This window comes from Gallus gallus, chromosome 13 (genome assembly GCF_016699485.2).
Source record: "Gallus gallus isolate bGalGal1 chromosome 13, bGalGal1.mat.broiler.GRCg7b, whole genome shotgun sequence".
Taxonomy (NCBI): Eukaryota; Metazoa; Chordata; class Aves; order Galliformes; family Phasianidae; genus Gallus; species Gallus gallus.
In genome coordinates, this window is record NC_052544.1 from 6,667,387 (window position 1) to 6,694,214 (window position 26,828).

Sequence of the window (26,828 nt, forward strand, 5' to 3'; positions counted from 1 at the left end):
CCAGGTAAAAATTCATAAATGTTTGACACCTGCCACTCATTAACTGAAAGGAGCTAACGGAAAGCTGCTAAGTCACTGACCACTGCAGAAAATAATTAGTCGGCAATCTGCCTGGCAGCAGCGGATAGGCATTTCCATGTGAAAGATGATTAGAACTCATTCAGGGAGTAGAGATACTCTGCTCAACGCAAGGAAGGAAAAGTTCTCTCTCTTTTCATCACGATAATTCCAGCTCAGAGATTTTTTTTTATTTTTTATTTTTTCTTGGTGGTAGAATAAGGTAATCTTCAAAATGCTTTTAAAGACTTAGTCTCCAACCATGAAAATGTGAGTGGGCCATTTGTCTACAAAATGAGACAGTGCAGAGGGTTATGAGGATTATCGTCACTTTAGGTTTAGACAGCTGATGAATCAAACATCTTAGAGCCAAGTCTAGTCCTTGATGTGTGCTTTTTAACAAACTGATCAAAAGAAAACTCTGGAGCTGAGTGCAGCAGTTTTATTGGAAAAAGTCCACAGGTGTGTGCAATTCCTTTATTAAAAGATTTTCAAATACATTGGACAAGAAGCAATTGATGATTGAGTTATTCCTTTTTTATACGTTTTTTATTTCCAAAATTATACAAACATTGGAAAACTTTCATTTTCCTCCATTTTAGCAATTAGCAATTCTGTAATGATAATTAAATATCTCCAATTTCAATCTGCAAACCCACTTTTCAGAAGGTGACATTTTACATCTTTGACAATAAAAAAATGTCAGTCATATGTACATGTGCTTAAGGTTGCATAATTGAGCATCATACAGGTGCTGAAAACTAGTGAGTAAGTGGGTTTCAAGATTCACCCAGGAGGGCTGAAGGTTTTGAATACACATAAACTGCGTACATATGATTTAGTAGCCAAGACACTCTTTGTTCCCTTTTGTTTTCAAGGATATCTATCTGTGTGCTAGCTATGGTGTAAGGGTTTCTTTAGTAAAGGTACTTACGGAGTGAAAAGCAGTACTGGCAACAACTATTGCTGATCAAGGACATGAATGGGCAGAGAACTGTATGCGTATACACAATACAAATATTTCAAAATGAAGTCCTTATGTAAAAATAGTATCTAGAATAAAACCTATTTCTTGGACTGGGCTAAAGGAGGGAGAAAAGAAAAGAAAAAAAGCCTTGTATGAATATAATAGTTCAGCATGGGAGAAGAACAATGGAAACACATGGATTAAATTTAGAAGCTGATCTTGCAATGTATAATTACTGGAAATTCATTTGAAATATAGCAACATTATCAATGGAAAATGAAGGCTACAACTGCAGCAGACACATACAGTATACTTTATGAGCTATTATATTGGCCATACAGATTTGTCTACATGTTATTTATTTGAATCCTTAAGGCTTCTCTAATGTCTTACATGAAAGTGCTGTCTGCTTGGATCTTCCATGCATGAGGGAAAGGGGACATTTTTCAAGGAAAAAAATATGATTTTTATTCACATTTCAATTACAGTAGCACAGCCAGAGACACAAAATAAAAGACGATACTTTATGGTACCTTTGTTCCGTTTATTTTGGCCCCCAAAAGATGCATGCACTAGACTTTATGTACTGTAAGGTACTGAAATATTTACAGCATTGTACATGTGCTCTTAAAGGGATGGCAAAGGGAAAGGTCTATTTTTATCTGGATGGGAATAAAAGTTATTTTCCTAGCTTATTAATACATATTCAAAGTGAGAGATGACTCTTCCAAAAAGAAAAGCCCACAAAGAATAAAGCTATAACATAATTATAGCCAATGTTAACAAACTGTACAGTACTTTACCTGGGAATTCTCCACTCTGTCACTCCTGTTTTAAATGTCAGCGCCAACTATTAAGCAATGTTGCCGTGCTCCCCTTGCCCTCTCTGCCCTGATTCTCCTTATTCCATCAGGTATAGCTGAATATTACCTGTTTGTGAGATTTTTATTTTGAGATATTTTAATATGTTGAATGGACATTTAATTCACAATAACCTGATGGAAATTTTTGGATAAATGATATAATTGGTATTTACTGGGTTATGGCACTAAAGAATTCAGACCACTATAAAGCGCGTCATCAATACTTCAAGTGGACTTTGGAAACCATCTCTCTAAGAAATTCAGTGAGTAAGGCTCATATCACTGATCTCCTTCTGCTTTTAAAGGTAAAGATATGATACCCAATACACCAAGTTAAACAAACAGAAGGCAGTGGGGAAGAAGATGCGGGCATAGGAGTCCATTTTGGCAATGCGGATATGTATTCTTCCATGCCGCCATGCTCCTGTTCGACAATCCTCAAAGCAGCAAAAAAAACTAGCACAGTCCTTGCCATCAAGACACTCATACCCATATTCTTCATCCCTTTCTTGGAGGTGTGTGGCATTGTTCATTTGAATAGTAGCTGATCGAGGTCGGATGTCAATTGTGGGTGCCTAGGATGGAATGGCAGAAAAGAAGATGGCAGGAGGGAGACACTCTGTTATTATCACCAGAGCAACAGGAAACAGAAACTAATGGTCAACATGTGAATGATGGTTCTGCAGGGGTACATGGGAAACTGGTAATATTACCTTGAACTTAAAAATTAGCTTAAATCGGTTGCACCATATGCTAACTTTACGGGAAAGCAGCACAGATCAAGGTCAAGTTGACAGCTGAGAACAGTTGGCTTTAATGCCAGACTAAGTAAACAATAGAGGTTAAAGGAAACAAATACAATTGATGATATTTAGAATTGCTTTTCTTTTATACTTCATGTAACTGCTTGATTTATGAAGACAATTTGGGTGTTGCACATGGGCAGAACGGAAATAATCAGTTGGAAATGCAGGATTATTGGTGATACAGGGTTGGTTTGTGCAAATATACATACAGAAAAAAGGCAAAATTAAAGTACCTTTAATAAGGTGAGGAACATCTTGGTAAGACTCTCCAATAGTTAGTTTCAATGTATGTTCACCACCAAGTAGAAGATTCACTATGTAACCGATTTTATATGGCAGGCATACATTTGTTGGAGTGATTTGAGTGAGTTATGCATCTAAAATGCAGTTAAGCACTGGTGAACACTAGTGTGATGAGTCTTAAAATTTCCTGCAGATACTTAATGTGGTAAAATATTAAAGTTTCATTCCATGAACATGTACAATTCTTGGCTTTCATTTTAAGGTGGTTTTTTGTTTTGGACAAAATCTCTGCATTTCTGAATGAAGATAAGATTTAGGCATATTACACAGATATATTTGATAATTTGCTTAGAGTGTGTTGGTCAAGTGACAGCGTTAAAAAATATGTGCATCTTAAACCCTTTCAAAACTCTGACTTTTTTTTTGCATGAGGAACAGCATTTGAATGATTGATGATGACGCTGAATTTTGTTCATGTCAACATCACAACCGATTTAGTTCTATAATTTGAAGTTAAGTCATAAACTGAGGGATCAGAGCTGAGTTCTAAAAGGGTGTACTGCAGTTCTTGGTGTAGCTTGTGGCATTGGATCCCATGGGCAATTGACAAAGAGAGAAGCAGAAATGTTTTGAACAGAAACTCTCTTAATTCATGCGATCCAATAATGTTGGTCATTCTTGAACTTAGTGTAAGTTCAAAATCATAGTGAATCAATAATCGGGCTGCTGAATCAACACTACGTATTATTTAGAGAAGCGTAACCATTCTACTTAATTAGGAAGTTACCTAGAGTAGAATGCTTAGATGTCTAATTTAAGAAAACAAACAAACAACAGCACTCTCATATAAGCTCTAATAGTTAATTTCAGCAGTCGCATGCAGTGAATTTCCATTCCAAAAAACATTATACCTTGAAGGAAAACATCCGAAGAAGCTTTCATTTTGTAGACAGAAAAGAGAATCAGAGGGTTTGGGTTTAAATTAAAGAAAGAAAAGAAAAGAAAGAAAGAAAGAGAAAAAAATAATGTAAATTAAAAATATGTTTCTAAAACATAGTCAAAAAGAACTAAATTTATAGAAAGTTTGGGGTAACAGCCATTTAAACAAGCATCTATGCTATAAAACCCACACTTCTTTATCTTATCTCTGACTTGTAACTACATCCAGGCCAAAGACAAAGTGTATCAAACTCCATTTAGATCTTTTCATATTCTCAGGGTTTTCCAGTCTTTTATGTTGAACTGCTTTGAAAGAAGAGACAATTCAGAGATTATAAATGCAAATTTTAGGAAAAGCTACCCTGAATACTGAGTACTGAAGACTCTACTTTAAAGTTTTCTAGATTCTGGGTTTAGATTTGAAGAACTATTTTTTCTATTTGTCCCAGGATTGCCCCAGATAAGTAGTGTAAAGAGCAATTAATCTCTAAGCGAGGTAACTAAATTTGAGATAGTTAATGTTTGCTCTCTTAGTTGTCTGTGACACAGGTTCACATAAGCAGCCATTTATTTCCGCCTAAGACAGACAAGTACGTGTCACCATCCAAAAGTACTTTTTGATCAAAATATGCCTATGATGAAATCCAAATTCACCATACCAAAGGTAGCGTGAAAATTCTTCCTGTGGAGTCTTATGAATGTTTAGCTGGCTGTTTATCCACTGCAGTGTATATCTGCAATTTTTCTTAAGAGTGTATTTCTCAGCAAGCTTTAAAAATGAAATTATGACAAGAAAGTGTAATGAAAGCTCCTTTAATTAATACATTTTGCTAATTTGTTCTTAATATCTTAAGAGAATATCTTAAGTAGGATTTCAGCAGAGCAAATCCAGACACCTTCATTATTTCCTAGATGCCTGAAGTGGATATGAAAATATTCTTAACTAATGTAAAGCCCTTGTGTTTGTCACATCTTGCAGATGCATATTTGATTTTTCTTTGAAGAAGATTAGGCTGCTTTTGTTCCCTGTTGTATTCTACACTCATTCTTTTCACCTCACAGTTTCTAGACAACACACTTCTCAATCAGCAGCAAAAGGCAAGAAGTCTGTCCTAGACAAGATAAGACAATATTTTTTCCCTACCTGAGCATACTCCTAGAAATCTACTAAGGGTATTCCTGGAACTTTTCTTTTTACTGTGGTTACTATATACATTATTTATTATTGTGTAGCATGCATCCATAAGTAACATTGCAAAGTCTTGTTAAATCACCTTCGAAAGGAGAGAAATAGATAATGGAGAGAGAAAATACAAGAAAAAGAAGATAAGGAAACAATGAAAAGGAAACAGATGCTTACAGGGGAATTAGAAAGAAAGCACAGTCTGTAGTTTGAACATAACATTTTAAAAAACAGAATTGTGCCAATATATAAGTTAAAGGCAGAGAATACTGCTAAAACTAAAACACAAACTGAGACTTCGTCCATAAAGGTCACAGCAGAAGCTCCATCTATAACATAAATAACAATTTCATTGATAGTTATTTGTAGTACTATTTGGTAAAAAGGATCCATGTTTTAAGAAATTAGTTTCTCTGCCATCCAGGCAACTGTAATGTATGAGTTTTTTATTATCAAGGTAAATGACTGTATTCCCATTAACACAGAAGAAGAGTAGATACGTAATAGCAAACTCTCAAATGGAGAGTACAGGTGTAAATAAGGAGAGGTGTAAATATTCCCTCAGAGAATGTAATTTAATTTTATACCTTACTGGTAAAAAGATACATACTGGATTTTTCTTCTTTTTGTCTTTATCCTTGCTTGGCTTTCTGTTGCTGACAAAGTAGTGCAAAGTTCCATATTCCACCAGTGCAGAGAAAACAAAAATAAAGCAGACTGACACAAAAAGATCCATTGCTGTCACATAGGAGACTTTTGGAAGAGATTTACGAGCAATCGTACTTAGGGTGGTCATTGTCAGGACAGTTGTAATACCTGGTAGACAGACAGAAAACATCAGAAATGTTATAACTTCACGTAACAAAGTCATTTTGCCATTCCTCTCTCTGACTGTCTCTGAAGGATGCCTGCAGTTCTGACAGATAGCAAAAATATCAGCCCATCCCAAGCAGTGAAATGTGGATTCAGTGAGAGCTTCAAGGATGAACAGGGAGTGTGAATCATTTTTGCATAGTCGTTGCTAGTGTTGCCATGCTGAATCCTTTCATTAGATGGATTCTTATTGTAAGAAATGTGTTTAATTCAGCTTTATATTTTCTTTTTTAGGCATCCTTTATTCATTTTTAATTGCGAAATTTAGTTTTAGGGTTTATTTTCTCGAATCCTTAAACAGAGAGAAAAGAACTTTTTGTAACAGAGTGAGAGGTCATGGTGGAGAAAAAAATAGACCTGGCACTTTAATCCATTCTTCGAAGTACTCTAAAGGCCAATCTAAAACTTCATGCTGTTCAAGATGTTTCATTTATGGAATTCCTATCAGTAATGACAACAATGCCAGTAAGAAATGCATTTGCAGCCATTACAATCATGTAATCCTGATGAAAATTCATGTCAAAACGTGTGTTTATTGGTATGCGTGCCACGTAAACAAGACTTTGTTGCCTTTCTCTTATTTTAAATGCAGTCTCGTTGTAAGCAAAAGATGCTAGCCCCAAATTCCCACGCAAATTCTCTGTTGCTGCTTATTTAAGTGATTTCTTGCAAATAAAGCTGGAAGAGAGTCTCTCAGGACTCCTTACAATTGTCACACTGTGAGGTCAGATTTCTCTCAGCAGTGCCTCCTCTGGTCTTCAGAAGTGACTGTAGCTCATAACTAAGAAGTACTGGGACGTGCCTCACCTTCCCTTCTCCTTTCAGAACATTATTCCCTGTCCTGCGATGTAAATAACATTAAAAATGCATCAGAACAGTTAAAATTCATCATATTTTTATGGCAAATTTCATACCACTGATTTTATTTCAGAGGTATGAATAGCCAAGTTCTCAGCAGAGAGACCGGTCTGCGTTGTACATCTAAGCAAAAACAAAAATAACAGCTGAATGCCTTTATTCATTTTGTACTTTAAAGCACATTTTATGGCCTTGTTTTAGAGAGAGTGGGAAAAAAAAAGCAATAAAACACTTAAAGCATTATGTCTTGGGGCCGTTGGTCCTCTATTCCTGTATTTCTTTCAAGGGAAATCTGTAATGAAAATGCTGTCCCTCCCTGCAGTGCTCTGTTCTGTAGTTTTGTGAGGAAATGAAAATGCAGAAGGAGAAACTAAAATGATTCTTAGTAGCACGGATTTAATTCAGAAGTAGGAAACAGTGTTATCTCCACAGTTGGGTTTCTGCACTGCTAGCTCTTACAGATACAGCTGGTTTGTGTGAGCGGGCTGAACTCAGTAGCTCCTTCGTTTGTGTCAGAGCTGCTGTGTAGAAAGTGCTAATTCAGATTAATTGTATTTCACCTGTTAGATGTGGGCAAACTCAGTTGATTTTGTGGTCTGAAGGACACTTTTGACCTTGGAAGGCTGGTACCCCATTCCTCACGTTCTCCTACTGCGTCACACAGCCAGAGAGAATGTTTCATTCATGCTATTTCTTTCATTCTTTTTGATGTTTATTAAAAAATCAGAAAAGGTAATCAGAAAAGATGCGAAAGCTGTTATTGGAGATGATCTCTGGTACTCCTAGTTAGGTTGTGACGTGGTAAAATGGAAGAGAGAGAAATACGGTCTACGTGCTGTTACTCCTTGGTAGCAATTATGTTATTTTAAATGGGGGGGAACTTGTATTAAGCTATTAAACTCTCCCCTCTTGCATTTAGAAACTGGTGTCAGTTTAACATCATAATGCTGAATAAAAGCAACAACTCACCCAGTGATGTTCTGGCAGGAACTGCATCCTTGTTAATCCAGAAGGAGACCCAGGACAACACAACAATAAGTGTGCAGGGAATGTAGGTCTGAATAGTGAAATAACCCATTCTCCTGCTCAGGTTAAAGTAAACGGACATGACTACATAGTCTCCTGTAAAATAAAAAGATACTAAAGTAGAAAAATATGTTAAATAAGCTCATTGAATTTCTAGATGTTGGCTAGGACTTTGCTATTCTATGTCTGAAGTATATATGAAAGTCATGCATGTTCACTTATGTAACTTGAACTTCAGATTTCAAGGGTAATCTCTTTCGCATAGCACAGCAGGCTTCTAATTTACCACTTCATTCATCACATCTTGCAGATGCAGAGATATTTCTCTTCAGGATTCAGGAATAAAGCAAAGCTTCAGATTTTGATGTATTTCTTCTAAGCTAAAAAAACCCCTGGATCTCATCTTTGCTTCAGATTACAGCACTCCTGGGAAATCTTGATTGCAAAAGAACTGCAAAACCCCAGGCTGCAAAAGACTTCATTGCAATTCTATGAAATGCGGCCCAGAGATAATTCCCAATCTCAAACAGAAGAGGGTTTGCAAATCCAGAGTGAGATGCTTTCCCAGAGACATCCAAGGGACTCTGTGGCTGATGTGCATTCTGCTTCGATCAATACTGTTCCTTAACAGAGAAAGGTCTGTTTTCAGATGTGATAAAAATTTTCATTTTGCCCCTAATAATCCCTTTGAACTTAGTCACAGAAGAAACTTCAGAGATCATTTTTCAGCTGGTGCTTTTGTTTTTTTTTTTTCTTTGTTTTGTTTTTTCCAATATGAATGTCCACATACCAGGGATTAACTGGGTTTTAATCTCATTGCATTACAAGGAAACTAGAAACTTAAAAAAGCAAATTGTGTATTTGGGACTTACAAGAAGACCTGGTTGAGCATAAGCAACCAGTTTTAACAAGTAGATGTTGTCTGATTATCCCCTTAATTCATGGATAAACATGTCTTGTATGTGTGTGTTATGTGCTAAACAACATTGACCGGGAGCACTAGAACTGAAGCCAGCCTCATTCTTCATCTCTTTAGAACATCCACAGACTTCCTGGAAAGTGTCTATTTTATCAGTTTGGGCAACCAATTTCTTAATATTGGTTTTTCGAAACCATTTATTTTTTTCCCTTTCTGTATTATTGTAGAGATAACTTAAAGCAGTAGTTGTGTTACTTCAAAGTGAACAGTCCCAGAGAAAAGGCTGTCTTCATGTTCAGTGTTACTGTATTGCTTTAGTGAATCAACAAATTACCAGAAAGAAGAGATGGGAAATATAAAGCCAAAAATATGTGACAACATAAAAAGTTAGAAAAGATTAGCTCAGAAGCGAAATAAAATCTGGTTGTTATCTTTCTGCTCTTGCTTCTTTTTAAGTTGCAGTTGCAGTAGACCATCCTGGGGAGTAGCTGAGTAGATATATCAGATCCTAGCTAACTTCTTCTGTCATATATTTTGCCCATAATTTTTGTCCTGTACTTGGGCATGTCTGTTTGCCTGTTTTGTTGGTTTTAGCACTCTTGCCTTGTAGGATCTTTTACTCAAAAGAACAGAAAATATCACAATCTCGTACAGAAGCCAGCACTGCTGCTCGAAGGTGTTAGAGCCAAATCCACAACTTGGCACCAGCACTGAAAAGATGAACAGTAAATCCAGCTGACCCAGACTGGGGTGTGCTGCAAAGACTTCGTGCAGAGACTCCTTCTTCAATAACCATGTATGCAACTGCACCAAACAGTGTGAATAACACACAAATATGCATTTGTATCAGACAGAGGAAGCGACTCGAGTCTTTCAGTATTTTAGATGATTTTCACAAACACTGTTCTATTGTTTTCCCTAGAAAACCTGGTGAAGATTATCTGATTTAGATTTTTCTTTTAATGGAAGTGGTGTTTTTTGGATAGTGAACCATTGCACTAATATTGTTACATTTCATGCATTTATTTAAATAAAACACATATTTTGTTCAAAATGTAATGCATATGAGCTTCTAAGATGCTAACAAACATGTGAAGGCCTTGGTACATTCCACAGCAATGAGTCATCACTTTGAAATCTCTGTCATCTCAATGACACGCTCTGAGGACAGTCCGTTTACACAGAGCGACAGCAGAGCTTTTCCTACACAAACTGGAGATGATCCAGGTGGAAGAATTTTATATATAATTGAACACAATTCCTTCTGCTTTTTTTTTTTATTTATTTAATACTGGCCTTCTTAACCAATTTAGAAATAGCACATTTCTGCTAGCGTGTTCTAGAAGTTAGAAAGTGATGTAATCGTTCTAGATGATGTTCATTTCTCACAAATGTCACTGACTTTTCTTCATTCAAGGCCTATATTTCCTAATGCATCTGTATGTAAAAAAATTCCAACCTCTCCATAATGATATGTAATGGAAATGTTCTTGTCAGTTTCTGATACTTGTAGCAAAGCCCACAGCACTATTTTGGTGGACCTTATTTTCACACCTTCTAGAATCTGAAACATTCTACAGAAAGCTCAACTAAATAAACCCCTGTATACTTAACAAGCTTTAAGCTTTTTAAAAACTGAGCAGTTAAATCAGAGGAAGTCAGGGCTTGAATATCCGATATAACTTGCCCGGCAGCATGGAGCAGTCCAGTCTGTAGAACTGTTTAAGTATATGTAAATTCTTGTAAATTACGTGTTGCTTTCTAATCTGAAAGCCTACTGGTGCTGGAAATGTTGTACTATGGAGTAAATTCCACTGCTTCAGAGAATCTTACTAGAGGAAGTAATAACATTAAAACCACAGGGACAGAGTTTTATTCCTTATCTTGTTTGGTTGGGATTTTTGGGAAGTGGGATGTACTGATGATTTTTCACCAATATATGATAGGAAAGGCTGTGTGACAAGGCAAGCCAAGAATTCTGTAATGTATTGAATATTACCTCCAGCCTTTGAGTAATATGAACAATTATAAATAAAGCAGTAAGGAAAGCAAGATGGCCCCAGAGAAGTATGGTGCTAAATGTTGCCTATACAAGCAATGCAATGATGTAACAGTAGGCCTTCAAGATGCGTGGTTTAAAATAAGGCAAGTGGTCTGGAAATAATCAAATGCATAATGCTATAGAAGCATACAAAGTAATGCAAGACCAAACATGTGCAATTTAGGACCTAATTCCAGGTGTCATAAAATGTACATCCAAAAGGTAAAGCATATTAAGTCTTCTGTGAGACATGGACTTGGCAGTACTTTGCTTTAATCCCACTTTTCATGACTTAAAACCGTAACCTCTTAAAATGGAATCTTGCCTCAGTGCTGTTTTTATCCATATTTGTTTTATTTCTGACTTTATTCATGGTCTTCTCCACTCTTCAGCTGGGGCCAGCTTAAACACTTGGTTATTTTCAGATTATCTCTGTGCCTGAGGTGATTTTCACTCCTGGTGTGATGCCTGCATGAAGCTGTCAAGCTAAGACACTATTTCAGTAAAAAATGACCAGAATTGATACTTAGCACAGTGTTATTCACTAGTTCTCACTTGGTAAATTGTTATTTTTTTTCATTATTACCTTATCCTTGTTCCCTGAGCTCTGGTTCTTGTCTATCCAATGATGCATACTGTGGCTGTGGAGGTTCTCAGAGTGCCAGATTGCTGTTTGGAAGACTGATATACTTTTGGACTTTTCTGGAAATGAATGATAATGTAACCTGGCAGCTTTTGTGTGACACAGCATACCTAAGTACTTAACACTTGGCACTCTAATTAGACAATGTTGGATTACTGTAGCCTTTCTCTAGAGATATTATAGTTCCACCCATTCTATGGTTTATATACGTGATTATATATGTCTAGAAAATACCTAGTGTTTTTTACTTGTAAAGAAATACAGTATTTCTCTGGCAAAAATAATCTTCTTCCACTGAAGAGCACAAGTCATCCTTAATATATTTAGATATCATTTCTCTCTCCCCTCCGCCCTATGAATATGTATATATCTTCTGTTCCTCTATGTCAGTATATATAGATAGCTAGATGTAGTCTACAGATATGATAATCAGTTCAACAGTTTCTTGAGTAACACGTATTTGAATTTTTAACCAGAATGCAGTCCCCTGGGAAACTGTTCTTCAGATCATGCTTATATTCATGTATAAATACTCCTATCACATTTTCTACTAAGTGCATACTCCTGTTGTTTATATTCTGAAGATCAGGAGACGTGAGGCGGGTTTCTGACTTGAGGCACAGCCTCTTCATGATGCTACTCCTAATTGGAAGTCTGGGATTTCTCTCAGTAGCAAAAATCCTTGTTACATACAGAGAAAGTGCGTGGGCCTAAATTCACATCTATAGAGGAGGAGATATTTTGAAATGGAGATCAATATTCCATCAGTGCCCGATGATCATGACTTCTATAAGCCCTTACAAGAGGATTTTGTTCAAACAGTCCTGTGCCATTCTAATTTACACAGACTCAACACAGTGAGTGGAACTTGAAGCTCTTCCTTCCATATACTTGTGTAATACAGCAATTTGAGTACTCAGATTCTGGCTCTGTTAGACATAAGGAGAAGTGAATTCCTGATTTGAGGAACCATCTGTGCATACGTCCTGGCCTAATTCCCAAAGGTTCAATAGAAGGAATTAGTTGTGCCAGGAAGTGTAGCCAGGGGGAGATGTACATTACACTTAGCTGATTTAATCAGCACAGTGGGTGTGATCCTTCACTATGGCCCGCTTGTGGAATCAGTTATACCTGTGCGAAGTGAGGGGGAAATGATACCTATTAGTAATGCATGTTTAAGTGACTGTGCAATGTGCGAGGTAGTGGGGCAACAAGACTCTAATTTGTTCTCTAAACCCATTTGGAAGCTAGTACAAATGCTAGAGAAAAGAACAGCTTTCTAACATCACAGGAAATTGGCATCTTAATTATAGTTCAGGTGGCAACATTTACAGCTTAGGCTGCCTCACCCTAACTATTACTGTAGGATCACATTTTCTGTTGCTTTAAACCACTAGTTTAAATTATTAAAAAAAAAAAAACTTCAGAAGAGCTTTGAAGATTTTATGTTGACAACCTGATCGAGTTACCCATATGTATCATTTCAGTTCATTCCCGTAGATAGTTTTTGGAGTGGATAAAATTCAGTGTTTCATTCCTGTTAAATATACAAAGTTTCTAGCAAGGAAATTCAGCAATTAAGCGAAGGTCTGGCCTTTTTATATGATGGCATTTTGGTGGAAATCTTCCTAAGCTAATGGTTTGGAAAACACCCCGTGTGTCCGTAGGCATAGGCAGCTGTGTGAGAATTTTTGCTAACACTTGATTCTGATAAGACTCACACTGCCTTTGCTGCCTACCAAACCACACACCGCTCTGAAGGACGCAGCAAAAAGAGACAAAAAAGAGAGGGACGCTCAGACGCTGAGGTGTCTCTGCTCTCCTCATGCTTCCTTTGTTCCCTCAGACACCTAAAATCTCCAGAAATTCTCTAAGTGATGAAAGTATACAGGAGCAAGAGCTCTTCACTTCGTGCTGACTCCGTAGTGTAGGAGCAATTCTCCCCCAAGAACTGCAGTGTTGTATCACAGGGGCTGAACATGAATTTCCTTCAGTATTCTGGTTACCGTGAATATTTTCACTAGAGTATAGCAGTGTGAAAATCCATGAGTGCTTTAGTAATTCCTGATATTATTTGTAATTTTCTACTTTTCATGCTTGAAATACAAAAATCTGTGGAGAAAATATATTCTATAGCAGAGTATTAATGATGAATCAATACCTGGCAGAAAAAATTCTATCAAGTAGCTACATAATATTGAAGAAAACAATGGCAATATACGAGCCAAATTCCCCCAGAATTATTCCTACAGGCCACCATTTGTTCTTCAAGGACTGCTCAAATGACTAGCCACTGGGATTTAGCATAAGTCACTGTTTGTACAGTAACTAGCAGGCCCAACTTTGTTTATGCAGCCAACAGCATCCACATGGTGCATACAGACCCAGACATACACCAGCTGCCCAGATTTCCACTGTTGGTTTTCTTTTTCTCTCCTAATCTTAAACAGAAACCAAACACAATATTTACTTGGAAAACCGTACAGATAGAAATATGGATAGAAATGGAAGGTTTTCTCAATTAACTGTTATAAACGAGGACGTAAATGACTTATTATGTATGGAAAACTCTGCTTAGCTCCTGTCTCTGGATGGGCTGTACATAGGAAAAAGGCAAACAAACAACAAAAAAATCACGCCACAGGAGGGCACTGTCACCTCAGATTGGAAACGAGCAGCAGTTCCAAGTCTGCCCATGGAAAACTGAATGGTAAAAACTTCTGTGATTATTCTCCATTTGATTTATACAAACAGTCGAACGACATAACTGACTTTTACAGCTGTGCTAATATAGCAACACTTGTATGAATAAAACCAATTTTTGTATGAAAGAAATATTACCAGAGGAATATCACCTTTGTGCTACACGTAATGAGTGTATAAACCGCATAAATTGTTAATGAAGAACAACCATAGCAGCAGAATTTATTTTCTTTTCCTCATAAATAAGTAATAGAAACATCCTTGTTCTCTCCCTCTTTTACTGTTAACATGGCCAGAGGTCACATTTTCAGTGAGGAGGAGATCACAGCTAATGCTGTTTTCTTCTGTTGTTTTCTTTGCTTCTTTTTTTAAAGAATGAATAGGTAAATGGGAGTTTAATGGAATAGAGCAACCGTAGGGATAAGTTCATTGCTATCAGTACTCGAGGTAAGCTGTCTCTCAATTAATCTCAGTAAAAAAGACAAAGGGAGGCCACTCACACTGTCAGGCATTTGAAAGAATGCTTTTGAAAAATGTCTGCAGTGTTCTGACAGAATTGGAAGGCCTCAGTCACTGACTGGTTTCTGTGACAATTTACCCACACATAAAACGAGATGTTCTCACACCCAAACGGGCCATTGTCTGAGGTGTTCAGATTTCTACCATATATGAAAACCATCTGTTACTTTTCTAGAGCTGACAGAATTGCATCTTGCTGTGTATTAACTCAGTGCTATAAGTATCTGGACTGGAGATACATACTTAAATCCTACCGAATCCAGATGAGATTCTAATTCTCTCTAGTTCTTAAAAAAATAATTTTTTTTAGACTAGTAGTGATTATAAAAATATTAGCAAATGGGACCAAAGAGATTCTAAATGCATCCGTCTTTTTTAAAGGACTGAGGTTTGTACCATTTTTATACAAATATTCTCCTCCCAGAGGAGGCCATGAGGATGCTCAGAGGGCTGGAGCACTTCTCTTATGAGGGCAGGCTGAGGGAGCTGGGCTTGTTCAGCCTCCAGAAGAGAAGGCTCCAGGGAGACCTCACTGCAGCCTCCCAGTACTTGAAAGAGGCCTAAAGGAGATCTTGGGGAGGACTCTTTATCGGGAACAAGCAGTGCTGGCTTTAAACTATAAGAGGGTAGATTTAGATTAGGCATTATAATAAATTCTTCACTCAGAGGGCAGTGAGGCACTGGCACAGGCTGCCTAGTGAAGCTGTGGATGCTCCATCCCTGGCTCAATGCCAGGTTGGATGGGAGCCTGATCTGGTGGGGGTACCCCTGCCTATGGCAGGAGAGTTGGAACTGAATGGGCTTCAATAATAATAAATAATATTATAACAATATTATTATAATACATGATAATGGTAATAATAAATGATGATAATAATAAATGATAATAATAATGTTTCTCTGGTAATAATAAATAACTAATTGGTAATTAAATTGCCTGTAAAATGACTGACTTCTGGTACATTATGTATACTTCCACTTCGGACACGTTGGAGGGCAGCAGGGCAAACAGACAGAAAGAACTGGTAAAATACAGGGAAAGCCTTTTCTCTTTCATGTCAGAAAAGTGATGGCAGCTGAGCTCTGGTGCTCAGCAGTGATGGGGCAGACTGCTGTCCCCAGGGCAGGCAGGAGAGGGGACAGCAGGAGATGGGACTCAGGTCTCTCCCAAACCAGGCCAGTGTCAGACTGTGGGCTACATTGCACAGTACAGCTTTAATCTAGAATGAAATATCACGTAAATAGTTTAAGATTGGTGTACTCATTTCAGTGCTTTTGTTCCCATCTCTTTTCTTGCCTTGACAGGGTCTGTATTTGGAATTCTTGCTAGCATTTATTGTTTCGTTAGGGGTAAAAGGTCAGTGAGATGTCTTGCGATATTACTGTGATATAAGAAAAACATGATATTCCTTTCTAAGCACAGATTTTTTTTGCGTGGATTCATATTTAACCTACACAAATTACTCTTTTGTATAACATCTAATATCGCATATTTTTGATATGTTGTTTCTTTCTTACTGCAGATCAGAAGGGCCTTAGGTTTGCCTAGTCCTGCTCTAATGGAAGCAGTACTTCTAAGACTGGTTATTTGTCAAAGGAAGAAATGATGATATTAACTCATCTTTGCATTACGCTTTTACATGTATCACACTAAAATCATTTTGGCCAAAATATTTGATCACAAGGGCACTTGAGTGAATTTTCATAAAGATAAGACAGATACTTGATCATAGTGCTGATCATAAGCTGATAATTATGAGATGTATTGCTTTCCACAGCCAGGTAAAATAAAAGACTATGGGAAAAAGAGAGAGTCAGAAAGAGTACTGTACCCTAGGAACCTGACCATGACACCTTCTCATTATTTCATCCTTCCCTAGATACCCTTTCATTGCTTCTGTACTTTGCAATTTTAGATTCTTTCATCAACTCATTTTTGAAATGCGTATGTGCCAGACAGCTTCAGAAAATAATTAGGTCTTTTCCTTTTCAAAACTGCTCGACATTCTCTTTCCCTCTGAGGTTTAGCAGTGAAATACCAGTATTGTGTCATAGGAAGTCATGATGTGAAATAAAATACAGTGAATGTTTAGCCTCTGGGGCACAGAAAGAAAGAAAATCTGCAATGGCATTGTAGATATTTGCTTGCAACAGACTTGAAGCACTTGGAAGCAGCTCATTTTCTACCTGACTGCTGGTGCTTGCTTTGCCTGGGTGTTACATAAAGGACAAGGCGATTCATGGTCATCGCTGATCCAACGTGGCAGCTGTACTAAGTGACTTCCACCCCAATTCTAAATATCCATTTCTAAGCCGTGATTATAGCTTGATTATGTAATGGGGTAAAACAACATTAAGACTTTCACAAAGCTTGTTCTATAGTCCATTTATATAAGATTATCTCTGGGATTCAGATAGCTGCAAGCCTGGTTTTCAATTTACATTCCAAAGGATGAATCCTAACTACACTGAACAGCAGGGTGGAAGGCGGGAGGAGATTTCCTCTTCTTTTTTTCTGATTTTAAAGAGTAACATGTATGTCTGTGTGTGGATGTGTCTGACGTCAAACACCTTGATTTCCAGCAGGACCAGGGGAGAGGAGCTGGAATTAGTTTGCGTTTGTGTGAAGTGACAACCCCAGCTGATGAAATTCCTGCAAAATAAGATGAATCACCATAGCTATCCAAGCAAATGGAATTTCTTTATGTATGACGTGACGTTCTGACCACAGTTCTGAATTTCTTTTTGGTCCTTGGCCGCTTGTTCCACACGCCGTGCTGTTTTCTCTGTTTGTTTGACAGAACGTGTTCCACTTCTCATTAGTTTCTAATTATAGAAGGAAAGAATGTAATGACTCTAGACAGTAATTAAATTCTATTATTGTTGTTCCCACCTTCCCTTTGAATTCACAGAGGCATGCTTCACCCTAGCAATTTTTTTGTTGCTGAAAAATACCACTGTGCAGGAATGGAGGTAAAATTCTGTATGTTTCTAAGACTCTGTCCATGAATGCGACAATTTTGAAAGAACAATGTATGATACAGAGCCTTTTTTTTTTTTAACATACATATATATTTTTCTTGTTGGAGATGTAATTATTGACACTTTGAATTTTTTGGGGGGGTATTTGTTTTGAAGGCAGCTAAGCTACTACAGCATCAGCAAATGCAGGAGGATTTTTAGTGTGCAGGATTAGTGTTCAGATGTGGCAGCAGCGTGATGTAATAGGTTGCAACTGCTGTGAGGGAGTCATTAAGTGCCAGTGTGTAAATAATCTGCAAATTAAAGAACCTTCTGCTCCCTTTCCAACTTCTCTCTTCCCCAGGATGTGTTAGCCCAGATCAGCATATCATCTCTGGATAATTAGAAGTTGGGTTTCTAAATAACTTGCTTGATGTACTGTGGTAGGAAATAGGAACAAATAGATGAGCAAATGTGAGGCTGACAAAAATTTCAAGTAAAACGAGAAAGCAGACAGCCAAAATCTTCAGGTAACGTAACCAGTTTGGGTGCTGTTCTGCTATAAAACTTGCTGTGCCTGGCACAGACAGGTATCCTGTGTCCTTGGCTCTTTTGGATGTCTGGTTGTTCTCTGAATAATATAATATATAATAATATAATAAAAAAATTACTAGAATATAATAATAATAATATAATTAATAAAATGACACTTCAACAACTGACAGATCCACATGTGTTTAAAGCAAGGACTTGATTAGTTTTGAATATTTGACTTGTCAGTGTTATAAGAAAGGCTTTGAGATGCAGTGAGATCAGCAGTGTCAGCAAATAGGAAATATGGTTTATTGTATTTGATTCATTTAAAAGTATCCAGATCGTATACCCCTGGTATACACATTTCCTGGCAGTATCTAACCCTGGCTGCTCTTAAACACAGGAGATAACTACCTATGTACCTATGAGAACAAATGGACCAAATGGTCAATCAAGGGAGACAAACAGATCCCAAAGTGAATCAGATCTTAGGCGGGCTAACTTGTGAGGCTTTCTCATCTCAGCTGATATTATGCTTTAGAGCTCTGTTGTGGTCAGTGAATGAATCTATGGGCACAACTAGTCATGACTGAACAGGAAGGTCCACATCCTATCATGCATTTATGTACCCTCCTGCAGACTTCTCAGAATTTCAGAAATGGCAGAAAACTAGATGCATGCCTGTTTAATGAAGAAGACAGAATAAAGAAAACAAATAGACAGAAATATAGAAGAAAATAAAACAAACTACAGAAGAAGATAAAACAATGTAATATTTCTTATCTAAATAACGGACGTATAGGCCTGTAAGCAAACTCCCTGAAATTAGCACGGTTTAACAAGCTTTGTGTGTGTTCTGGTTGCTGAATTGACTGTACAGGACTAATGTAGTTTATACAGCAGTGCTTCTGCTAAATCTTCCTAATTTGTCTTGCATGGCAAAGGTCATTTTGGAATTCCTCTGAAGGTCTTTCATTCTAAGAGAAGAGGAATTTGAGGATACAGTACATTTAATCTTTTCTCTCAATGTTTCCAGTTATTTTCAGAGCCAAGAGACAGTATTACATAACCTGGGGCTGCAACAACACTTGATGTTTTCTTCTCTTTCCTCTCCAGAGGAGAGAAGACATGAGTGCATGGAGGCAAAGTTCTGCAGGGAAGCTATGGGTTTCACAGATTCATTCTGTCTCAACCCCCCAGCAAAAGAAATATTTATAAAAGAAAGTACCACTTGAACACCAGCATTTCTTCCACTGAATGCACAGGGAGATCACTAGAAAGACAGTACGATAAACAAAAAGCCCAAGGGATGCTGGGAGGAATACAACATGCTTTATTGCTTGACTTTCGGCAGTCTATTTATCTTAGAACCTTAATTTCATTTATTTTTGGCATCCTTTAAATATTTTAGAAGATTTCATCAGCAAATATTTAATTTTAACCCCCCAGGAAACGATTCTAAGTAACCAAGAAAAGACTAAAATTCTCCCAGCTATGAGATCCTGGAAGGCAGAACATCAAGGAAAAAAAGTAGCACAGATCAAAACCAACTTTCTTCAGAGCTCAGTGTGATCAGCTACCAAATGTCAGGGGCTTCAGAGAGCTAAGGCAGCTCAGTAATAAGAGAAGATGACTTTCAGCACAAGAACCCAACACAGATACATAATAAAAAATAAACTGACTTCTTGTAAGGCAGCACAGCCCAACAGTATCTCAGGCATTGTGGATTATTGGTTCAAACACTGAAGCAACAGGCAAGATATCTCAGGTCTAGTCCCAGCACCCTCAATGAACAAGTTTAGGGCTGTAAGACAGCTGTTTCTCTCCTCCCAACCCATCTTTCTTCCCATGGAGGTTTTGGAACATTTACACACTGTATGCTTGAATAACATCTGGCATATACTACTTTGAGCTTAAGTGAAAATATTTAATGGGAGTGGCTGAGAAAAAGAAAAAAAGTATTTTATGTCATTGCATAATGTATGATTTATATTCTATGTCTATATTTATACATATTATATATTAACTTTTTCTTTGCTTTCACACCCTAAAGAAATTTCAAATAATTCATTAAGTGTTCTTGTCTTCTTGCTGACACTAAAAGCTATCAATATAGGTATGGTTGAGCAAAAAAGCAAAATGAAATAAACTCACTGCAAATAAGGGCCAATCATTATTATAAGAATGGGTCTGAAACTTTCTCCATTTCTCCAAACAGCTTTTTTCTTAAAAATAGAAGGAAAAAAACCAAACTTCCCAGTTCTGTCATGTTAGTGTTTCAAAAAATAGCAATTGTTTTGTTATATATATTGTTATATACATATTGTTTTATATATATATATATTTAATAGCGTGGAAATAAGGTAATACCTACAGATAACAGACCTTTGTACAAGAATAACACCCTTCTGACACTGGCACTTGCAAAACATTAGAATGGCAAGATGAGAAATGCAAACACTTTTAGATTTGCATTATTTCCTGCTGCTGAATATTGACTTTAAAAAACAACAACAACAACAACAACAAATTTCATAGCAGAAGATAATTCTGTTCCTTATAAGGAGTTTCAGTGTTGGAAAGCCTGCAAAATTCTGCAGGAATCCTCCTCCTCAGCTTCCAGTTCTGCTTGTTGGAATATTGAGTTTTTCAGAAACCTGTTACTTTCTCAAATATTTCACTAGACAGAGTCGAGAAGAGATGATGTTCATACAGCTTGTTAAACTGTGCTCTAATGCTAACTCCTTGTTTAAGACTTTCTTATTTGACTATGTAGGAATTCCAGCGCATATCTCAGTGTTCATTTGCATTAGCAAGAAGTAGAGGAATTGGTTTCCTTGTTATATAAAGCAAACACCAAAAAAGTAAATTGTCAATGTCAGCACTGGCTTTTTAGCATTCAGCACTACTGAGCTAACATGGAATAATAATAGTAATATCTATATATTAAAAACAAAAAACAAACAACAAAGACAAAACAAGAGAGAAAAGCAGGAGGAAATGGCACTATTTAGCCTGTAGCATTCAGAATTTGTTAATGAGGTTTTTGCTATGCAACTGAAACGATCAGCAGCAGATACAGTTTCTGGGAGGAAACTTTTGACCAAAAATATTGCCTTTAAAATGTTAGCCCAAGCCTTGCATCTGGGATGCCCTTTTGTGCCTCAGCTGTGCTGCTCTGAGCACACATCGGGTGACTATTTCTGGGTACTTCAATGTCTGCCCTATTTAAAGATTTGCTCAGTCCTGGCTACTTCTTTATGGAGCCATTCTTACAGCCTCCTCATATCATTTTTTAATTGAACTTCCTCATCCCAGCAAATAGGTTCATGCTTACTCTGGTGCTTTGTGGCATAGGGTAACCCTGATTCAGCACTTACCAGGTTTGCTGTTGGTCTGTGCAAGTTGCCTACACCAGGAAGAGCTGCTGATGAAAGAGATGTGAATGTCTGTGTATGTAAGGGGAAAGGAAGAAGAGAGGAGGAGGAGGGAGTTTTTGGAAACTATTTGTGAAATATTTGCACCCTTCAATGTTCTCAGAATTATTATATGCTATGGTATGCTCTTGCTCTCATTGTCTATATGCAGCAGTGTACAGTTTGTTTTTATACCAGGAAAGTGAGCCTTATGCTCTTACTAATGCTACATGGCACCTTTCTGAACCTGAAGCCAAATGTAGTTGCTGTCAGGGGTCCAGTACTGGTACTACTACTTTATAGGCTTCTGTCTAGTGTCATATTACTGTTTGTAAAAGGAATGATTACTTTCTGGGGACGTGGGCACTGTTAGGATTACCCTCAGAAACTATTAACTAAAGAAGCACTAGTATCTTAGACTGTTCAGAGTAAAAAATCATCCCAGCTATGCACACAACATACAAAGTTCCTTCAGTTTTGAGTCCCACCCCCACTGGCAGTAGCAGTGGTTCCTATATACAGCTAAACTTAGGACCTTTTTGAAGCTGCACAGAAGTGCACTGGGCTTTTTCCTCTCACTGTAGTATGTGACCGCCTGGAATTGAAGCTGAGTTCTGTTTAACTCTCATTTACAAAGAGTTTGGTTGCATTTAAATTGTACAAATAAAACTGGAAATCAATGTGGACTATGGTTACTTCATACTCTGAGATTGGTCATTCTGGGAACAATATCTTCTATTTGGCCAATGTAGACATAGCTTCATATCTAGATTTGAGCTCGTTTGATAGAAATTTGGCTCATAGAACTTCATAGCAGAGTAAACAGTTTGGATTGGTTAGAAGAGCTCCTTTTGAACTAAGAGAACAGGTGAGACTTGAAAGAAATCAGTTTTCTAATCTGAAGGATAGGAAACCTGAAAAGCAGAAAACCTGCTTAATTTGGCTATTATGGAGGTATACATGGTTCAGAAGACCGATACAGCTTAATTTATCTTGCACGGTCTGTTCAAGGCATGGAAATTACAGCATTCTCTGTCTCAGGATAACCTGTTGCTTTACCTTCTTTCTGAGCATCTACTGTCTCAGCCAAGAACATTCTCTCCCACATAAGCTGTGCTTGTATCTCTCTGTATCTGCAAACCTGCTGTGTCAAGAAAGGTTGCTCCCGCTCATGTATATGTTTTGGGAAAGTATGCACCTGGAAACTGCATTTTTTTCAATAAGGAACATGGAAGAATTTGAGAAACATTTTCTTTTCTGATCGTAGGTAGATAAATCCAATTTCTTGCTGTAAGAGACTACCGACCTACCTGGAGTAATTTCTTACTTCAGAGTTCACGTCTAAAAATATTAAAAATCAGACATTTTGATTCATATTATGTTTTAATGACTACTTAGAACATTTTAAATTAAAAATATCACAAATGCATTTGTATTCCAATTTGTGACATTCCTCTGAAGAGGCCACTGTGGTTGAGTGCTTGAGAAGTAAACAGTAGCAGTCGTTCCCCTGCTATCAATTTGCCTGAGGACAATGACTGCTCTGTGAACAGATTCCAAATTGTTTCTGGTTTCTTGAGCATTTTGTCTCACAGAAGCCAGGTGCAAGCCTTCAGCAATGTGCAAATTAATCTTGTTCACAATCACAGCTAATGTCACAGCAGAAACATACGCTGACAAAAGTAGGTGTTGCAAACTAGTCCAAAGTGTGATTGGTGAGGAAATGGAATGGAAATAACTAGCTCTAACAGAGCAGTTACTGATATGCTAAGAAAGGATATAGCAAATGTCTGGGTATATTTTTAACCTCTTGAGCTTCTTAGGAGGATGTAATTGACATTAGGTAGAAAATAAAATCGATGGAGGAAGGAAAACTGTCAAATCCAGAATCTCTTCAGCTGTCAGATAGCAGGGAATAAAAACACCATGCAGAAGAAACTAGGATATGGTTAAAATAGTAAACAAATGTAGAGTTCGGGAAGTAGGTATCATACGTTGATAAAAGGAACTAAAAAAAACATACAAGAAAATGGAAAATGGCAAGCAGTGAGGCAGTGTTCTAAAATTACCTTTACTACCTAGCATGAGTGTCAGGTAGACCACAGGTCTGCATGCAACAGGCCTGGTGAGAAGAATGGAGATGAAGAGAATGCTCAGTTTGTAGATCAAGTCTCAGAAGAAATAGCTTTGAAACATGAGTAATTTATAACTAGTGGCACTATCTGAAGTCAAAGAGATCAAGGTTAGGATGAAGAAAAATTCTTTAGAGACTGCAGATACAATCTTGAAGTTACCAAGCTTTGCAGGGATAAAGGTAGAGCTTCTAGGTGTGTGTAATCACACTAGTTCAAATCCTACAAGGTATTTAAATGACTTGCCCTTTTCAAGAGGATACTTTTGAGGATCTATTTATTTCTTAAATAGACATATTCAGGATAATGTTCACGGCTACTACAGAACAGCTTCCCTTGGGAGTCCATTCCACATCACAGTGTGAATTCCATCACACTGCGTTTTCAGGCCATGAAGTACAAACTCTTAATCTTTTCCAAAATGTGAGGTTATAACATTGTGATTCCTATGGGTTATGTCTTCTTAAAACTTTCCTCTTTTAACATTTGAAAGTGCTACCTAGTGTAAAGCTTTTAAAAATGAACGGACAGTACTGGAACTAAAATGCTGTGTGGCATACAGAGAAGGTTGCATTTGGAATGCTGTAGGACCCTCACCTCGGAGTTGACCTTTGCTACATGGGCTAGACCTTACCCTCCATGTAGGTGTTGTAGTTGCTGGAAGCTAGGTCTCTGTAAGGTCTCTAAGACTGTTTTCAAGAAAAATAGCTGCTGTGTTTGTTACTCCATAGAACGAAAAGGCTGCAACTCAGGCTAAGCACAAGAAAATCTTAAACATGCCCCAGTCACTCAGTGTTTTTTTTCATTTATCTTTCTGTGGAGGGTGCTGTCATAAGACTTGAGGGATGAGATGTTAGGCTACATGCAAAAAGTGGTCATTTTTATCTCACAGGGATAGCTTGCTATGGAGTACTTCAGATCAGACTTGAAGTTACTTCACTTACTGCAAGAATGAAATAATAAAATAATAAGTCCTTATGCTCAGGAAAACAATGTTTGCTTTGAAAGAGGTTTACGAGTTTCATGGAAGTGATATGCCTATGGAAATGCCATCCAGTTTCCTTTGAGAAGTCATCACTTCCTCCCCACAAGCACAGCACAGAGGCTGTATCAGCAGCAGTCTTCCCTATGGGTTCAGCTCTGTTAACCCCATGTCCTACCAGCACCTCACCTTTCCTATGTGCATACAGCTGGGAGAGCAATTGGAGCCAAGTGAGAATTTAAAATACTTCAAAAGACATAGAGTCAAAACAACTCCATCTTTTCCTTTTTCTTTTTCTTTTTTTTTTTTAAAGACTAGTTTTTACTGTGGAAATGACAGCAGTGCTGTTCTCAAATTGCACCTCAAAGGGTTCCCAGCCACATGAATCTTAAACATATACTTTTTTATTTCCAGTAGTAGAATAAGTTCAAAAGAAGATGACTGATGGCATATTTCTGAAAAACCTGTTGTGTGATGTAGATTCTTTCCTGCAAAGCAATGTGAATGTTTGGAAGTATGAACACAAGTGTAAAGAAAGTTCTCTAGGCAGCTGAACATGATACAATTTGTTGTTCAGTTGTACTACCATGAGCTAGCAATCCTGATTGTGGACTGAGATTCTGCTATAAAAGAAATTATATCAAGATGAAAAAAAGTTTTTATCCCTCAAGTTTATATTCCCCAGAGTTACAACTTTACCATATTAAAAATACTTGTTCTTATTGCCCTTTTCTGAAGGGCTACTTATTCATTTACATTTAGTTATATGTAGTGTCTTACAAATTTTGTGCTTGGGTAGTACCTGTGGTACTCCATTCAGATAAGAAAATTAGTAATGATCATACATTTGTCTTTGATCTGCCTAGTAGAAATGGAATGAAGTCCCCTCATTAACCTAATCTAGTCTGAAGTGTAGACTCTCTATATTAATGACTTTAGCTTGAGCTGAATTTCCTTTTTTTCAGAGGTATTAGAGCCAGATATTACTAATTTTCTATTCATTTCTTTATGTCTGCTAGAGAATTTTCATGCAAACATGCAGTGGCTATTTGAATATTACCATTTCTTTGATTCTGCAAACACTATATATGAATTGTTTATCTGAACTGAACATAAAATGATTTCCATTTTTCAACCTACAAAGATTAGGCTGAAAACTCTCAGATTTCCAGAAAGCTCCCAATTGTTCAATTCCCAGTATTCTCATTGCAGCATTTTTGCTCATAGACCTTGAGTCCCGTCTGGGGGCTGAAATGACAATGGCTTGTGAAATTTAATTAAAAATGAAACAAAGAGTGAATAGACATTTTTTAGAGCCTCAAAACTGATATTGTTTAAGTTCTTGGTAAAATGAAGACATGCATATTACCTTTTATCCAGTTCCTGTAAGAGAAATCAAAGTTATACTATCTCAGGACCTCCACGTTTATAGTTCTGAACACACTGATCAATTGTGACTATTAAACCAGAAGTTGCAAGGTGTAAAAATACATGTAGAGGGATTGGAGAGGTTGTCACATATTGTTGCAGTGCTGCTTTCCACACCATGCACTGCTCCATACGTTTCTTCTCCCAAGGAAGGTTAAAGCATGAATTTGGTTCTTATCAGACTCTAGAGAAACTGAGAGAACACCTGTGAGGAGTGTTTCAGCTGCTGAAAAAGCTAAGTTGGCATTTACGTGTTCATTAGACAGTAGGGAATTCTGCCACAAGATCTAAATTTGTACGGATAAGCCTTCTGCTCACAGAACTATTCATTTTTCATTTTTAGTTCTCCATACGTAAAATCTCCTACCATGCTGTGAATGAAAATCCATTCTAAACTTTTCAGGAGGTGACCGCAAGAAAGAGGGTAGGCCACAAGGAAAGACATAAGAAGGAGAGAGGTGTTTTCACCCCATCATTACGTCTGGGATGTGGCTACACCTAATGGGCTCCAAAGCTGACAAGTTAAGCAGGGATGTCTGCTTGGGCTAGCTTTATACTGAATTGGTTTCAAATGTAATGTCCAGGAGTTGTGGTAGCTATACTGCGAGGACTAAATGATTTATTCCACTGTGTGGAACAGGCGTTACCACATCTAATGGCATGGGTTATCGTAGATCAGCCAGCTGGTAGGACACTCAGTGATAGTCTCCATCATTGCCAAGCTCTGAAACAGTG

At 37.4% G+C, this 26,828-nt stretch overlaps 1 protein-coding gene across 3 annotated transcripts in view; it reads right to left on the minus strand.

The window, feature by feature from the left end:
• Positions 1-485: 485 nt before the first annotated feature.
• GABRG2 (gamma-aminobutyric acid type A receptor gamma2 subunit) overlaps positions 486-26,828 on the minus strand; it is a 70,555-nt gene continuing 44,212 nt past the window's right edge. The window contains exons 7-10 of one of the 3 annotated variants that reach the window (XM_040646859.2): positions 7,759-7,911; positions 5,646-5,874; positions 3,848-3,871; positions 486-2,462 (exon numbers count right to left, since the gene is read on the minus strand). In XM_040646859.2, coding sequence (XP_040502793.1) covers positions 2,417-2,462; positions 3,848-3,871; positions 5,646-5,874; positions 7,759-7,911 — 452 coding nt within the window. In that variant the 3' untranslated portion in view covers positions 486-2,416. The remainder of the gene's footprint in view (positions 2,463-3,847; positions 3,872-5,645; positions 5,875-7,758; positions 7,912-26,828) is intronic. The other 2 variants (NM_205345.3, XM_015293638.4) reach the window with 2 other exon arrangements.